Source organism: Trichechus manatus, unplaced genomic scaffold (genome assembly GCF_000243295.1).
Source record: "Trichechus manatus latirostris isolate Lorelei unplaced genomic scaffold, TriManLat1.0 scaffold00136, whole genome shotgun sequence".
Classification (NCBI taxonomy): domain Eukaryota; kingdom Metazoa; phylum Chordata; class Mammalia; order Sirenia; family Trichechidae; genus Trichechus; species Trichechus manatus.
The window spans coordinates 5,218,348-5,236,419 of NW_004444072.1; the positions used below are offsets into that span (position 1 = coordinate 5,218,348).

The following is an 18,072-nucleotide window of genomic DNA, read 5'->3' on the forward strand; positions in this document are numbered from 1 at the left end:
GTGTTCAAATGGAAATAAACCAGTTTAAAGCCTTGGTTTTGATGCAGGAACATTCTGATAGATCCTAATAGACAAACTACTAAATGTTTAGTTTTGTTTGTTTGTATTTTTAATCAAAAACTACTGAAATAAATGAGTTCACCCAACCCCTGAGTTTCTTCCTCAATGCTGAGCCTTTCCCCAGAATGGGGATCAGGGAAGAAAACTGAGTATCACTTAGACTTTATCTGCCCATAAATGTACGGACACCTGGCTATCACCCTTCTCTCAGTTTCACAGCCCCATGTGGGTCAAAGGCCTTTTCAGGATATCTGCTGGTGTCTGCATAGGCCATTCAAGTTCTGCTAATGACTGTTTTGTACAAAATTCTACCATACCTCTTTCTGACTTCAAGAGACCTAACCACTCCCTACGGTGGATAACTCCTTGAAAATGAGGTCTAGCCTCTGGCCCTACTTTCCTCCAGAAGAAACATAGCTATCTCCCAATCTGCACAGACCCTCACATTCTGGTGGACAAAGTCTATCTCATTGCACTGTGGCAGTGGTTTCAGAAAAGGGGGAACTCAACAAGGAAGTGGAGATTGCCTGACTAACAAACCTCATCAAGACAGGAGTCATGTATATACCACACTGGCTGTCCTCAGGATGGAAACAGTGACTCTCAGCAGCATAGCTATTTTTCTCTGTAAATTCATTGCTATCTTGAATGGTCAGCATCTCAAATTTTCTTAAAAGTGACTAGGAATCTGGGTCAGGGTGAGGATATATTTGAACCAGGGCTTTCAATCAATTCTTCCTGCTTGAATCATGGCCGAGGATGCAACCCAGGAAGAGACCCAAATTTTTAAAATTTGGGCAAATGAAACTATAACCGGAACAGGAAAAATTATGGGTCGAGGCCCTGCTAGAAGCTTAATCTCCCCCTTAGAAAACATGTTGCATAGCAACCAAGTCTCTTGCCCATCAGATTTTGCACAAAGTTGGAAACGGCAGTGCCCCACTCACAGATGGTGGCCGACTGCGCCACTTTGAATGTGTGTCGCCCTACTCAGTCCTGGCAATAACCCAATCTCACACATCCGGCTCCTGAAAGGACTTAATACACCTCTTCTGAGTCTCCCATTCCAGGGCTTCTACCTGTAATTTTTCTCATTCTGGTTATGGTTCTGGATCACTCAAATTTTAAAAATTCAGGTCTGTTCCAGTTTTGCATCATTGGCCATGACTGAACCAGTTTGACTGGTTTGAAGCCCTGATTTGAACCATATTAATCCCAACTTCAGACTGCTTAGAAAATCCTAAATTACATTTCTAACAACTTTCTCAATACTTTTATTAATAGAAATGCATATATCCTAAAATTAATAATATAAATGTATGTCCTAAAACTAAAGTGATGGTTTTTCAGGGTGAAACTAATATTCCCATAAAGGCTAACCAGTTATAGTAGACTTTCTAAAATGTATTTGTTATGAAAATAAAAATAACACTTATAACTATTAAAGCAATGTAGATATGAATAGAGTAGAAGACAAAAGTTTGCCAAAACCAAAATGGCAGCTAAGAGATCAAGTATGGCTCAAAGAGGCCTATTTTATATATTACTGAGTATTTTCTAAGACTTTTTTTTTTTTTTTTACTCTGATCAAGCCATTTAGAATCAAAATGGCTGCATCAAGATACATTCTGTTGACGAAGTAGCTACATCAAAATGCCCACACCAAAACAGCTATATCAGCCTGGCCATATAAGCATGCTTTGCTCTGATCCAGAATATATAGACTATAAATTCAGAGTAAGGGCTGGGGTGCCCTATCGTTTTCCTCTCCCATTATATGTTGTGTTGTTCTCTCTAGCCTTAATGCACGCCTTGGTGTTTGGAAACGTGACGGCGATCATACAGAGGATGTACTCTAGATGGTCCCTTTATCACACGAGAACTACGGACCTGAAGGACTTCATACGTGTCCATCACCTTCCCCAGCAGCTCAAGCAGAGGATGCTTGAATATTTCCAAACCACCTGGTCAGTCAACAATGGAATAGATTCAAATGAGGTAACGTGCATTTCTCATGTTGACATTTTCAGGCAGAGAACACATATTCCAAGGTAAAGGCAAGGTGCTTTAATGTAGGTCTCAGAAGTGAAAAGTACACCTACCAATTTATTTACCTCTTTATTTTTTAATCTCTCAAGAAACTCAGTCCAACTTGTTTCATCTATTTTGGCTTATGTTTTCACAAAGCCACGTTGCATTGACCAATGTTTTACATAATTTGCTATTTTGGTCAGTCAGGTAGACTTAGCTTTCAGTTTAGTTGAATTATTTGAAGGAACCAGTTCTTATGAGAGTTGATTGGCCTACTCTTGGAATATTAGATTAGGCAAGCTAATGTCTGCCTTTAAACCAACAACGTTAAAAACAAATTATGTTTTCCAGCAGAGGTGTTGTCTGTGGACTTCAAGAAATGTCCTAAGCCACCATTACAAAAAAGGTAGCATATAAATCAAGCAGCCATTCCGCCAACCAAACCAGTAACCAACATTTATAAAAGTGAATATTTGATTTCTCTTTTCTTCATATGATCATGACTCCAAAGGAAACAACTAAATAAATAAACCAAACCCATTGCTGTCAAGTCGATTCTGACTCATAGTGACCCTACAGGATAGAGTAAAACTTCCCCATAGGGTTTCCAAGGAGTGGCTGGTGGATTTGAACTGCCGACCTTTTGATCAGCAGCCATAGCTCTAAACCACTGCGCCACCCAAACTCCATATCTTCTGTCCTGAGTAGGAGTCTGTGAGAACCAAGTCACGATGAGTTATGTTTTTATTCTAGAGTCTTTTATTAATTTATTCTATTTCTTCAAACTTATTATCAGCAGATTGTTCAGTAGCACATAGTCACAGTAACTGAAAAAATTTCTTCAGGATAATACTTACATGTATTTCCTCCTCTGCACTTTGGTTGGCCAAACAATAAGAAGAGCATCCCTGGTGTCTTGCAAAGTAAATCAGTTAGACTACACCTACCCCAACTTGATTTCCTCCTTCATCTTTTTTGACAGCTTTTGAAAGACTTTCCAGATGAGCTGCGTTCTGACATCACCATGCACTTGAACAAGGAAATCCTGCAGTTGTCCCTCTTTGAGTGCGCCAGCCGGGGCTGCCTCAGGTCTCTGTCTCTACACATCAAAACCTCTTTCTGTGCTCCAGGGGAGTATCTGCTGCGTCAAGGAGATGCTTTGCAAGCCATCTACTTTGTATGCTCTGGCTCCATGGAAGTTCTTAAAGACAGCATGGTACTGGCTATTCTTGGTAGGTCTGAGTTGAAAAGTTTCTCTGAAATTTCTTTCTGGAGCATAAGTGAAAGAGAGAAAACAGAAAAAAAAAACTGCTGTTGAGAGTGGGAAAATTACAGATAAATACGTGGGTTCAAGATTATTCTTAATACGTGTTTATAAATCCAGAACTATTCAGCACAACAGATGATTAATTCATCAACTATTCATTATTAATAATTATTATCATCATTATGCTACTTATTGAGTATACACTGTGCTAAGTGTTATATCCAACATATCATTTGATTCCCTTTTAAAAGTCCAGTAGTATAAATACTACCCCCATTTTACAGATGAACAAATAGTACCTTAGCTAACTTTCCCATCTCATAGTCAGACAGTGAACCCAGTTCATACTGATTCCCAAGCCCAGGTTATTTATAAACCACTATGTATATTGCCTGATGATGAAATATCTGGTCAGTTTTAAAAGGGTGTTTCTGTGTTTTTATGGAACATCAATTCAGAGAAGTACATGAAAATTAGGTTTTGTCTGTGCTAGAAATAGAGGAAAATGACTCTGCTTCTCATAATAAGCTCTCATTAACCTAATACTGTCAAGGTGACTATACGCTCTTTTTACTTCCTCAGAGAAAACTCATAAGGCAATTTGTGAAGACTGCGTGCCACAAAGTTGACTCCAAATATTAAATCAGAATTGGTATTCATTGAAATATAAAAGACAGCTGCCAAAAGATGACATTGAGGGTTAGTGTAGAAAAAATTCTATCCACAATTTTATAGGCGCCTCTCTTAAAAATCACTTTCATTCATTTATCCATTCAATTATGCAACTAATGTTTACTGAGATTTATTGAGGTCCTACTAGTGATTCAGGTAGAGTTCTAAACAGTGAGAACACAGCAGGAAAGAAAATGGCCCGAAGTCCTGCCCTCATGGAGATTAAACTCAAGTGAGGGGGAAGATGGGATTTGGACCAGGCGAAAGCAGTGATGGTGAGACGCAAGTGAATTGAGGATGTATTTTAAAGGTGGACTCAACATGATTTGCTGCAATAAATTATCCTCCAATGTTTAGAATTTGTCTTAATTATAAGGGGCTAATACAACAGCTTTTGTTTATTTTTAATTATCACATATAAACCTAGAAAAATCAAACCCTTTGCCGTTGAGTCAATTTCGACTCATAGCGATCCTATAGGACAGAGCAGAACTGCCCCATAGGGTTTCCAAGTAGCAGCTGGTGGATTTGAACTGCCAACCTTTTGCTTAGCAGCCAGGCTCTTAACCACTGCGCCACCAGGGCTCCTATCACATGTAAGAACCTAATATTTGTAAACAGCTTGACTATTTAAAAAAGCATGTTCACATGTGCTATCTCATTTACACATTTACAAAACTGAAGGAAGACAAGGGACGTATTTTCTGTTTACCCAAACTAAGAGCTAAGCTAGGTCTTTGGACTCTGCATCCAGTATTCTTCCACTGCTAAACAGTACCTGTATTCTGTAGAATCACTGTACACCCACTATCACTGGGTTCTAGCTAGTAAGCTTCAAGACAGATTACTTTCTGGAAGAGACAGGAGAACAAATATTTATTAAATCCCTAATATGAGCCAGGTATTTTTGTCCATTGATCTAATTTAATGTTTGCAACCCACTTTGATTGGTATGATTATCCCCATTGAAAGCTGAAGAGATGGAGGGTACTGAGTGGCAAAAAGACCCATGTATTATTTATTGCTTCATGCTGCTTTCAGCTGCCACTTATTAGAGGAAAGGAAGGTAGGGGTTATCTTTCCAAGTTTTGGCTCAGTCCCTTAATAATTTTCTCCTTAATAGAAAGACATGGAAAAGTGTCTCAAAGAGGTTATTATCAGCTTGGACAGTTCATTATCAATGTTTGAGTGAGGCTCTCCGTGTCTGTCTTTTTCTTAAGAGGAGAATTTACCCTCTTCCTCTCTACTTCTCAACTTTGTTTAGTTAGCAGCCGATCATTCTATCATTTTGCGATTCCAAATTTGACTTGCAATTTTTATAAATTTGCTTCAAGAACTTAAGTTTAAAAACAAAAAATATTTTTCTATGGGCATCGTTGGTACCACTGTAAGTTTTATAGCCAGCCTGTTGACATAATCTGTTTTTAAAAGGGCATCTAGCCATTTTACCAGAATGTTATGGTTTAGTACACATATAAGCAAAATCAGTGCACCTTTGTAAACAGATATAATGTGGAGCTTTCTGTGTAATAGTGGGACATTTTTACATTTGGTAGCTAGCAGCAGTTCTAGGAATGGAATATGAAGGCATCATCCATAACATTAGAGCACAATTAAACCCTTTGCTATCCAGTCGATTCCGACTCATAGCGACCCTGTAGAGCACAATAGGTGTAAATATATTGGCTTCTGTGTAACTGCCATCTTTTTAATACACGACTCAACTGGATTTTCTTATTATTAAAAAAAAAAAATTACTTACAGCTGAAAGATTTAATCCATTGTCTTTTGCTGCTGGCCCCAAATTCCTCCATAAATTCTGATTTCCATGATTAACATTTTACATGTTTGTTTCTACTTGCGTATATCTAAAGCGATTGAAGTGCGGATTGCCACATGGACATTCTGAACACTCCTATGTGCTGTTAGGACTAAACCCAAATGAAGATAATTGATTATTAATATTTGCTCTTTGTGATTAACATTGTTTCCATGGAGATGGAGTATTGCACTTTCCTATGGTAATACTGTCTTACAGGACCAATTCCAGTCAACACTGACTTTGAAGACTTACGCACATGGCTTCACATTTGATCTGTAGATATTTAATACATGCACATTCTGCCAATGAAATGAATTAATATATTATGTTGTTGTGGGGAAGAAGTAACCACTAAACAGCTGTCAAGTCATAAACTTATTCAAGCCATTCCACTATCCACTCAGTGCGTGAAGACATTTCTTAATCTGATGCCTGGAGAGGCAGTTGTCATAGGAGAAAGAATTTGTTACAGGGACAGAATTTGTATGCCTTTTACGCTTTCATTTCATGTTGAAGTCATTGTGTTTTCCCCACCAATTTCTTCATAGCTTGTTTTAAAAGAAAACAAATCACTGATAAATGTACTCTTAACAGATGGCATTAGTCTGCCTGATTATAATTAAACATAAGTTATAGCTCTAACCCACATGGTTTGCAGATGCATCCCATCAATTTTACTTCCCCACCCCACCCCCGCAAATGGAATAAAAACTAATTAGCAAACATCAATAATAGAATTGTGAAAAATGGAAACTGTAAGAGACCACAGAAATCTTTCGTCTTTTAGAAATAAGGATGTTAAAACTCAGAGTTGTTAAAAAAACTTGGGTTCCTAAATCTAGAAATCCACAAGACCATGAGGGCGAGAAGCATGCTGTTATCCACCAGTGACTGCTGGCCAGGACTTGACACAGGGTCTGGCACACATAGTCAGTGCTCCATAAACACTCAATAAATGAGTGAAAAAATGCCAAGTCTTTCTAGGGCACCAGTTTTGGCAAGACTTTGATGCTATTTTCATAGTTAGCGTCATTTTGGCTAAAATGGCTGTATGTCCTGTTTATCTGCATTGCACACGCAGATAGGCTGTGCCTCAAGCTTCCAGGCAGCCCTGAGACTGCTAGGAATGAGACATACACCCCCTGGCGTCAGCCATTCCATGGTGCTACGTTCATCTGTGATCGAGACACTTACACAGTGTTGGCAAAGTGAAACCCATTATTATTCTTTAGGAAAGTAAACAATAGCAACAGATTCTCAAAGGGGAAATGCTTACCCTTCCCCAATTACCCACGTCCATTCTTGTGTCACTGGGCAGGCCTGGTTCAAAGCAGACGTCAGATGTTGTCTTCACATCACTGCTGCCCCTGGCTACCACCTTACCATTCGGGGGGCCTGCACAGCTCCCGAGACTTCTCTGCCTCTGGGCTTCACTAGGCCTTGCCTTGCCAGCAGGAAGACCCCTCCCCAGGATCTCCTGAGGCTTTGCTCCTAAGCCTCTGCCGTTGGCTCCAGCCACATTACCTGAGCCTGTGGGGCTCTCTTGCCGCCACGCTATCTGTGCCCCTGCTGCCCCGGGGGGAGGGCAAGCAACCTTTGCACAGGGCAGACCCAGGCATATCTTGCCCTGCACAAGCATTATAGCTCTTTTAGCTCCCTAGCAAGCCTCCTGCCCAGAGGCGTCCAGCTCTGCCCTGCTATAGAAAGACTCCTACATAGGATCCTCCGAGGCAACCCCAGCACAGGCCACACTCAGGCCTCTGCCCTGCATGGGCAAGGGTTACAGCTCTTTTAGCTTCACCAGCAAGCCTCCTGCCCAAAGACACTCAGCTCTCGCTCCATGAGCTGGCAAGCCCACTGTAGCTGTCTTGCTCCGTGGGCCAGCAAGCCGACCACCACTGTCTCTCACCATCTCACACCGTCTTCAGTGTTACAGTTCCTTCTTCTGGGTCTAGGAGGTTCTCAGTGCAGGGACCCCAGGTCCTTGGTCCAAAGGATGTACTCTACTCCAGACTCTTCTTAATAGTAGTGAGGTCCTCTGAACCTCTACATTTGGCCTTTATACACAATTTCAAGGCATAGCCCTTCCAGCAGGACCATGAACTAACCAATCCCCTTGTAGACTACAATTCACTCAATTTGCATAGTCCTAGCCAATCATTTTATGGGAGTTATAAGACAGTATCTAGAAAGGCCGTACCGTGGCAACCCTAAGTATAAAAGAATGATGTCCCTAAAGTTTTTCCAAACACTAATTCTTTAACAGAAAGTAAATGCTCATTTTACAAGGCATTGCATTATGACAAATTCTCATCAAATATGCAAAATATGAAAAATGGCTTCATTCAAGGCATTCTGGCATATTTACACCTTTTATCAGTACTCAACTTCACATTTTTCATCAGCAATTTAGATTTATCACAAATATACAAGAAATACAATTTTCAAGTCTAGAAGTATTAGTGACAGCAAGAAACCAAATTTGAATTCTTCTGCACCATGTGGCCATTTATCATTGCAAGACTGGGCAATGTTTCATCCTGCTGTAGATAGGGTCCTTATGAATCAGAATCGACTCAATGGCACTTAACAACAACAGTGTCTATAAACATAGATCTTAGTCTGTTTTTTCTTCTGCCAAAATAGACTCAATTTCAATGTTTAAATCCAGTATTAATTTGAAAGTAATACCTGAATGTAATTCAATAATTTTTAAGACCCTCAATTTTTTGATCTGCCATATTTATGACTATCTCATGCATTCATGGTTAATTTGGCATGTTTCTTTTTACTGTCAAATTCAATAGAATAGACTACTATTGAAGCCTACTACATACATTTCTGTGCCTCCAGAAATGCTGGGCACAATAAAAAGTAAAAATTTAGAAGTTAAAAGTTTATTTGGATCAGCAGGTAATTTGTTCTCTAGCATTTCAAAGATATGGTTTGCTTGGGGTGGGGGCTTGTTGACCATTTGTTGGTTCCCTATGAGTTTGAGCAAAATGGTCAATAAAGTAAATTAAAAATTAAATCCCAGGCATGGCACTATTCGAGGACAAAGCAAAGACTCAGAAAATCCTGAACTGTAGTCATGAATCTTATGTCAGTGCCCTCTGTGAACTTGGCCATATTACTTTAGCTTTCAATCTAAGTTTCTCTGGGTACTGAGTGGATTTTCATTCATATTTCTCAGATGATTCCTGGGAAAGTTAATGACTGCGTCTAAAATAAATCTGAAGCTGAAGTCAGCTTTTTATTAGCACTCACAGTTAGATTCACCTTCCTACTATTTTATCCTGATTCAAATACATTTAAAGACTTCAAAGACTTAAGTACACTTTTCAATACTATCTAGCCAGCAAACTCAAGAAAACAAACTAGTTCCTAGACAAGTAAGTTACAACCTAAGTATGGCAGGCAGAACTATTGCAGACAAAAAAATCCCCCCTGATTTTGCTGGGTGTGGGATGGGGCACAGATGATTTGGATAAAGTAGCATTAGATCTCTCCCTGAGGTGGCACAACTGAGGAGCTCATTGTTTTTCTCTATTCACTTTCTATTTTGATAGAGAAAAATGGGGTTTTTACACGGTCACAGAGCATTAGAACCTTGAGCTGTGTTTTATGTTTTATGCAGTGGATTTCATTGTCCATGATGTCCAGTAGTTAACCTCTTCCTCTCAACTCTGGGAAGAGGAATCACCCACATCACCCTCCTGCCTTGTAGACAAATTCAGAAATAAATAAAGGAACATGGACATTTTAGAAAACTGAAGATCAGGCTTACATTATTGTCCAAAGAGCTAGAATCAAAATCATTAATACACATCTTGATGGTCTTACCTCAGGAAAAAAAGAGTCATTTTTATGCTTAGAAAAATCTGAGCCATTATTATTTCTCTTGAATGGTAAGGCAAATGTGACAAAAACATTAAGTGGTTTGTCTAAAAGCCATTTACTGAATCCTGTGAGGGGCTGTCTGGGGCCCATCTGTGGCCTATAGTTCCTAAATCTAAGTCTCATAATCTTTCTCCCCTAGACCAGTGGTTCTCAACTGGGGGCAGTTTCACCCACCAGGGGACATTTGGCAATATCTGGAGATACAGTTGATTTTCAAAACTTGGGGGGTGGGGGCAGGTGGTTCTAACAGCATCTAATGAGTAGAGGCCAAAGATGCTGCTAAATATTCTACAGGGCACAGGACAGCCCCCTACAACAAAGAATTATTGGTCTCAAAATCTCACTACCGCTGAAATCGGGAAACCCTGCCCTAGATAAAGTTTCTTCTCTTTTCAGTGTAATCTCAGAGTAATGAAACCTGTAAGTCAGATGAAGTTTCCAGTCCTAAGCTTGCTTTTCTTTAAAGTGGCTTTTCCCTCTCTCTCTCTTTTTTTTTCCACTGTTTATAGGAAAAGGAGATTTAATTGGAGCAAACCTATCAATAAAGGACCAAGTGATCAAGACCAACGCAGATGTGAAGGCTTTAACCTACTGTGATCTGCAGTGCATCATCCTCAAAGGACTCTTTGAAGTGCTAGACCTTTACCCAGAATATGCTCACAAATTCGTGGAAGACATTCAGCATGACCTCACATACAACCTCCGAGAAGGTCACGAGAGTGATGTAAGTCTCACTTCTAATTAGCGCTGAGACCTAATCACGCAGGGCCTGGAGATCATTTATAACAGAAAAGGCAGATGTCCTGACCTCACTTTAAAAAGTCTTTGAACATATAAGATATGATTACTCAACCACTAGTTGAGCAATTGAATAATTAGCTAGAAACCAAACTTCAGCGTTTCCTATCAATGTTCTAGGAAAGTATTATTTATTTGGATGACTTCTTTTAACTCAGTTTCTTTCTTCTTTATTATTATTTGCTTATATCTAGAATCAGTTTTAGTGGTATATAACATTTAGCTAGAGATTTAAAGATTTCCAGATAGAGTATATCATTCAGGGTTTGTAACTGGTCATTACTCCGCTTATTTGGCATGGATTTTCTTAGGAATAATCTTTTTCCTTAACCAGTACCCAAAACAGTCTATCGCACCGTTTAGATATCTTAAAATGACTAAATATGCATAAAAGGAGTCAAGCCAAGAGTTGTCACGGCGAAAGCATAATGAACATTTTATGAAATTATACATTTGCTCCGTGTTTCAGTTTATACAAACAGCTTTCCTGTCAAAATATGTACTGTGCTGCATCCTGTGATTAAGCTGATCATGAGCATGACTTCATCAGATGTGTCAGAGAGACAAATGATTTAATAGGAATGATTGCTGAAAGGCAAGCCAGAACATGCATAGCATTGTTTAACAACCAAAGCCTTGGTCTGTCTTGATATTTGTCCCAGATATTTGCAACATTCAATTTTTTTTTCCTTAGGAGTTTAAGAAGCTATTGATTCTACCCATACTGTACAGCCATTTTGTAAGTCCTTGGTATTAGAAATACAGAAAGGAAATGCAGATTGTGTATTCCTTCATCCTTTGGGGGGTTATTGAATGATAGTCAATATATAAATGGTATCCCATTCTGAAGGTTAAGATTACCAGTTATGGGTATATGCTTCTCTCCCTCGGTGATGGCAAACAGCAGAGGAAATACCAATACTTCTTGGGTACCTATTGGAACCCTGGTGGCACAGTGGTTAAGAACTTGACTGCTAACCAAAAAATCGACAGTTTGAATCCATCAGCCGCTCTTTGGAAACCATACAGGGCTGTTCTACTCTGTCCTTTAGGGTCGCCATGAGTCGGAATCAACTGAACGGCAACGAGTTGTTTTGTTGTTGTTTTTTTAATATGCTAAGCTCTCTGCCTTTATAAAGCATTTCATTTAGTGCGTAAAACAACTTTTTTTTCCCCTGACAAAGTACTTATTTTCATTTAATCCCCGCTTTATAGTGTCAAAGGAGCCCTGATGGTGCAGTGGTTAAGAGCTCGGCTGCTAACCAAAAGGTGAGCAGTTTGAATCCACCAGCCGCTCCTTAGAAACCCTACGGGGCAGTTCTACTGTATCCTATAGGGTTGCTATGTGTCAGAATTGATTCGACAGCAACAGGTTTGGTTTGGGTTTTTATAGTATCAAAGATGCTTTAGGTTAATTTAAAAATAAAATTTTTCAGATTTAGTGTTTACCACCCAACAGTCTCCAGTTCAGGAGCAGGGACGTTTTGTGTGTATGTGTGTGCTTTAGGTGAAGGTTTACAGAGCAAATTAGTTTCTCTTTAAACAATTAATACACGTATTGTTTTGTGACACTGGTTATCAACTTCGTGATGCGTCAACACTCCCCCCTTCTCGACTTTGGGTTCCCCATTTCTATTCGTCCAGCTTTCCTGTTCCCTCCTTCCTTTTCATCCTTGCCCCTTGGCTGGTGTGTCTATTTAGTCTCGTATACATGGTTGAGCTACTTGTATTATTGTCTGTTTTATGGGCCTGTCTAATCTCTGGCTGAAGGGTACACCTCAAGAGTGACTTTCAGTACTGAGTTAAAAGGGTGTCTGGAGGCCATATTCTTGGGGTTTCTCAATTCTTTATGGTAAATGTCAGATGATTTCTGTAGAAGAGAAAACTTTGAGATTCAGAGTGACTAAATAACTTGTGTATGATCTCCCGAATGTGTAGGTGGCAGGGACTGAGTTTAAACACAGGTATCTGAATGTAGTGTGCATCCTCTTTCTAGTAAGTATGTTGCCTCTTCTTCTTGAAGAACACTTCATGTCTTCCTATTCAGTAGACTGACTTTAAACTACAGATACCTTTTGTACTCTCCATTGGAGCTTAAAGAGACAACTATTTGTGAAGGGTGAAGGTGAGTTAGAGGGTAGAAGCAACCAACAAGGGAAGAAGAAATGAGGAAAGAGAGAGAAGTAGCTAGTATTCTTCAGCAGAGATAAGTGGAAAATACTGGATCTTAATTCTTACTTTCTTTTTATTTGGCTGTTTTTTAAAGAATCTTATCTTGATTTAAAAAATTATCCTTTTTTCTATTTTATGGAACATTCACTGTAGCGATTTTAAAATTCTTATAGGATAACTCCAATATCTGAATCACCTACGGGACTATTTTCATTGTCTATGATTTCCCTTGTGTTTTTTTGTTTGTTTGGGTCATATCACCTTTTTTTCTTTAGCATGCATCATAATTTTATTTAAAAGTAGACACTGCTTATGAAAAATTGTTTGCTGTTGGCAGGAAGGTAGAATACCAGCAGATCACTTGTATCCTGTCCATAGTTCATCTTTGGCTTTGCTAAACTGGCCTATTTCAGCTTTGCCTTTACTCCTGGGGTATATCCCTTACTCCTAAGGCACAGATCTTCTGAGGTCTCAGTTAAAGTCTAGGATGTTTCCCAAAGCCTCTCCTTTTTTGGCAGGGCTTCGGCTCCAGCCTCCAACTCCTCAGCACCACATAGTTGCTGAAGTCTCTGCTCTGCAGTAAAGCCTCCTAGCTACTGTTTTCTACTGAGTTTTTTGGAGCACTACTGGGTGCATACTCAGGTTAAAAAAATAAAACAACTGGTTTCTGTCTGGACTCATGGTAACCCCATGTGTCCCTGGATGGTGTACCAGTTAATGAGCTTAGCTGCTAACCAGAAGGTTGGAGGTTTGAGTCCACCCAGAGACTTCTTGGAAGAAAGGCCTGGTGAGCTACTTCTGAAAAACCAACCATCGAAAACCTTATGGAGCATAGTTCTACACTGACACACACGGAGTTACCATACTCAAGTTGGGAGCTGGCTAATGTCTCCAGGGGAACATCTGTCCTATGACTTCTCTGGGATTCTACTCCTCAAGTCCCAGATGCCTTGGTAGACCTGACCTCCATCCTCTGTCTCCTCAGCCCTGTAAGACTGCCCCCTTTTTGTTTGGCCTCTATTCTACCTCACCACGAAATAGCAAAAAGCCTCAGGAAAATACCTGGGTAGATGTGGTGCTCCCGTTGGTGCACTTCCCTTTTCTCAGGGATCACAGCCCTTCAAGTCTTACCTGACTGGATTGTTCAGTTATTTTATGTATTTTGTCCCTCTTTATAGTTATTTTTGACTGGAGGTTTAGCTCAATATAAGCTACTTCATTATGACTGGAGTCAAAAAGTGTCACTTCTTTTCAGTGAGAGCTGCTTATGAATTACATTCTTAAAGAGCAAATGGGTACTGAAGCTTACTTCTGAGAATTTCGTTGTTTTGTATTTCCTTCTTTTATCACTCAAAACTTTTATTTACGTATATATCCACAATCCGAGAATGCTGTGCCTCCTAAAAGACTGGATATCATTAGACCACTCTTCCCCACAATTCCGTGTTGTTGTTGTTAGCTGCTGTTGCGTTGACTCCTGACTCCAAATAGAACTGCTTCATAGGATTTTCTTGGCTTTAATATCTATGGAAGCAGTTCACCAGGCCTTTCTTCTGCAGAGGTGCTGAGTGGGTAAAAACTGCCCAACTTTGAGTTAGCAGCTGATCGCAAACCACTTGGAAAACCTCATGCCTTACCTAAGCATACTATGATTTGGGGGGAGCTTATATTCTAATGGGTGGTTATGGTTATGTATTCCTATTCTCTGCTCTGTTAACAGACCAGATTTGCAACCTAGCCCCTTTCTTTGATTTCCTCACATATACAAACAAAAATATCCAATCACACAGGGTTTTGTTATAGTTTGAAACCTTTGTGGAAGGCTGGTAATCCAGGGAGATGGGTTGTTGTCTCAGTTACCTAATGCTGCTGTAACAGAAACACCACAGTAGGTGGCTTTAGAAAGCAAAAATTATTTTCTCACAGTTGGGGATGCTAAAAGTCCAAATAAGGGTCTCAGCTGTGCCAATTCCTTCCTTGTAGGTAGGCCTGGGCATTCGTTGGTTCTTTGATGATCGTCACATGGCATCTGTCTTTCCCATGTGTGCGCATGTTCTAATCTACTCTTTTTATAACTCAAAAGTGATTAGATTTGGAACCCACCCTACTTGAATAATCTTATTAACATAATGAAGAAAATGTTATTTTCAAACAAGGTTATATCCACAGGTATAATGTCTAGGATTCCAATATACATTTTGGGGGGACATAATTTAATACATAACAGTGTGCAAGAAGGTACATTTGCATAATCAAAATGTAGACATCAATTAGCTTATTTATGCATCCTGATGCTTAAAAATCTTGCTGCCACTCTGGTATATTGTTCAGCCATTGCTCTCACCTCTCTCGTCTCCTCTCTTTTATGTGCTCTTCCTTCATCCCCAAATTCCCCATTATTTCTGATACATGGTAGTTTAACTCTCTCTTCAGTTGCCTTGTGTCTTTATAATTTTGCCTTCTGGAGGTCACCCTAAGAAGCTTATAAATGACTGGGTGACAAAGAGTTACCAGAACATCTGGGTAAAGAGGAAATAAGGGTCAACACATTCTGAAGAAAAATTAAGCCCAATGGAGCATTTTAAGAAATAGTCAAAATTTGGAAGGGATATGCATGTAGCAATAAGATTATGACTCCTAGAACTGTAATAAATTATGTAAATTTAGAATGACAGCTTATCCAATTCTCATAGGAAAATTAATTAAAAAGTATAAAATATTTTTGTAAGTCTGTGAAAAGGCTAGCTAGGACTATTTTGACCTCACACTAATTATGCATTTTATGTACTCAGTGTGTTTTCTATATTTGTCCTTATTTATATCTCTTGAGTGGCCCCAATAATGACATGGATTAATTTAGCAATTTCTGTCTAGGCAAATTATGAGAAATTTGCTTTGCTTTTCTCATGTTAAGCTCTATAAAATTGATTTTAGCACAAACTCATCTGTTGTTTTTCTGGTTGTAAATTCAGTTTGCCTTAACATAAAAATTTTGAATTCGTGAAAAACAAATATGATACTTAAAGAGTATCTGAAATATCTCCTTTCAAAAATAATGCAAATACCTTGAAAATCACACTGATATGGCTACATATCATATGTGCTTCATACATAATAGGCACTGATTTGTCACTGTGATTGTTGTGGTGCAACAAATGGCAACTGTTGTTAAAACAAAGATGATACACCCTCCGATTTTCCCTAATGGAGGATTTGTAAGTGATGAACCATATTAAATTTTTAAAGTTGTTGATCACCTCATTTCTCATCAATTTTCCATTATTCCCATATAAGCTGGTCAGCGTAAAAAAAAATAAAGCTTTCTCCTTCTGTCTCCCTGCCTCTTTAGTGAAGGAAGACAATATTTCCCCAGTTTCTTGAAGGCCAGTGGCCTCCAGATGATGCTCATTGGACTGCCCTCTCCAGTGGTATGAGAGATTATTACCAAAGTTCAGAGAGGATCCCTGAAGCAGAGACAAGGGAGCCCGAGAAGGCACCTGCTTTCAGCAACTTCTCTTCACTTCTGACACATTTGATGGTACTTGGGTGGTTAACAGTGCTGACTTACAACAGCTCAAAACCTTAGCATTCATCATAATATCCTAAACCCTTCCCTTCTTCAACACACACTCTCTCTACATACCAATCATCCTGCTTAAATACCATAGTTACAAAATTGAATACTGCAGTGTCCTGACCCTCAAGGGAAACAAATACATATATAGTCATAATTCAATCCAAAAGTTCCAGAGTAGTTGTATGCATTAACATATATAAAACCATTCATAATCGAATGTAAAAGTTTCATATCAGTGGTATGCATAAAGTTAATAGACGACATAACGGAAGGATATATTTGTAATATCTAAATCCACAAAGAATTGATCAACAAGTAAAAAGTAGCATCACCAATAGAAAAATGGGCAAAGATATGAACAGGCAATTCATAGATGAGGAAACACAAAAAGGTAACAAGCACATGAAAACATGGTCAAAAACAGTAGAAATAATAAAATGCAAATTAAAGTAACAGTGAAATAACTTTTTAAACTCTTAGATAACAAAAATTAGGAAGTGGATAATAAAAGTGTATGAGAATCCTTACGCAATTATTGGTGGGGAATAAAGTCTAGTGTACCTATTTTGCAGAGCAGTCCAGCACTACTTAGTCCACTTACATACACACATAGCCTATGACCCATCAGTTCTACTCTTAGATATGTATCGAAGTATTTTCACAGAGATCTACAAATGTACGGGGATGTTCATTGTAGCTCTTTTTGTAGTAGACAGGAGTTGGAAGCAACCTGGGTGCCCATCACTGGAAGAGTGAGTTCAGTAAAATATAAGGCATCCACACCATGGAATTCTATGCAACAGTGAGTAGAAATGGAGTAGATCTGCATATAACTATATCTATAGATCTTTAAACATAAATGGAGCCCTGGTGGTGCAGTGGTTAAGTGCTCAGCTGCTAACCAAAAGGTCTGTAGTTCAAATCCACCAGCCACTCCTTGGAAACCCTATGGGGAGGTGCTACTATGTCCTATAGAGTCACTATGAGTTAGAATCAACTCGAGGGCAATGGGTTTGGTTTTTGGTTTTAAACATAGCATTTAGTGAAAAGATGAGAAACAGAATAAGATATAAAACATTACTGTCTACCTAAATTCAGATACATGCAAACAAAGCAGTAATTACTTTTACAAGCTAAATACAAATTGAAATACCAAGTTAAAAGACTAGCTAAGACAATCTTGAAGAAGAACAAAATTTGAGGATTTAAACTATCGGATATAAAAAGTAATTAAACCAATGAGGTATTAGTGCAAGGCTGTACAATGCCGTCTTGCTGTATTACAGACCAGCAAACCAGCCTGCTTTCTCCTCCTGGCATGTGCCAGGCTCCTGCCTTCTTCTGCCTCGTGGCTTTTGCATTTGCTCTTCTCTCTTCCTGCAATGCTACTCTCTTGGCCTTCCCCGACCACCTGTCTGGAGTTTGCTTTTCCCAGTTATCCTCTCTCACATATCTGTTTATTTTTTTCATAGCATTTAGCAGGAAACCCTAGTGTCATAATGATTAAGAGCTATGGCTGCTAACCAAAAAGGTCAGCAGTTCGAATCCACCAGGCGCTCCTTGGAAACCCTATGGGGGCAGTTCTACTCTGTCCTGTAGGGTCGCTATGAGTTGGAATCAACTCAATGGCAGCAGGCTTGGGTTTTTTTTTTTGGAAGTATTACAATAAGTATTTTTTCTTATTCATGGTCAGTTTCCCCTACCAAAATGTCTACTTTATGAGGGGGCTTTGTCTTGTTCTATAACTATATCCCTAGTGCCAAGGTCAGAGCC

The 18,072-nt window shown here is 39.1% G+C and overlaps 1 protein-coding gene across 1 annotated transcript in view; it reads left to right on the plus strand.

The window, feature by feature from the left end:
- KCNH8 (potassium voltage-gated channel subfamily H member 8) overlaps positions 1–18,072 on the plus strand; it is a 448,825-nt gene that overhangs the window by 366,825 nt on the left and 63,928 nt on the right. Inside the window, exons 9-11 of the mRNA XM_004385286.1 lie at positions 1,859–2,058; positions 3,074–3,323; positions 10,262–10,476. Coding sequence (XP_004385343.1) covers positions 1,859–2,058; positions 3,074–3,323; positions 10,262–10,476 — 665 coding nt within the window. The remainder of the gene's footprint in view (positions 1–1,858; positions 2,059–3,073; positions 3,324–10,261; positions 10,477–18,072) is intronic.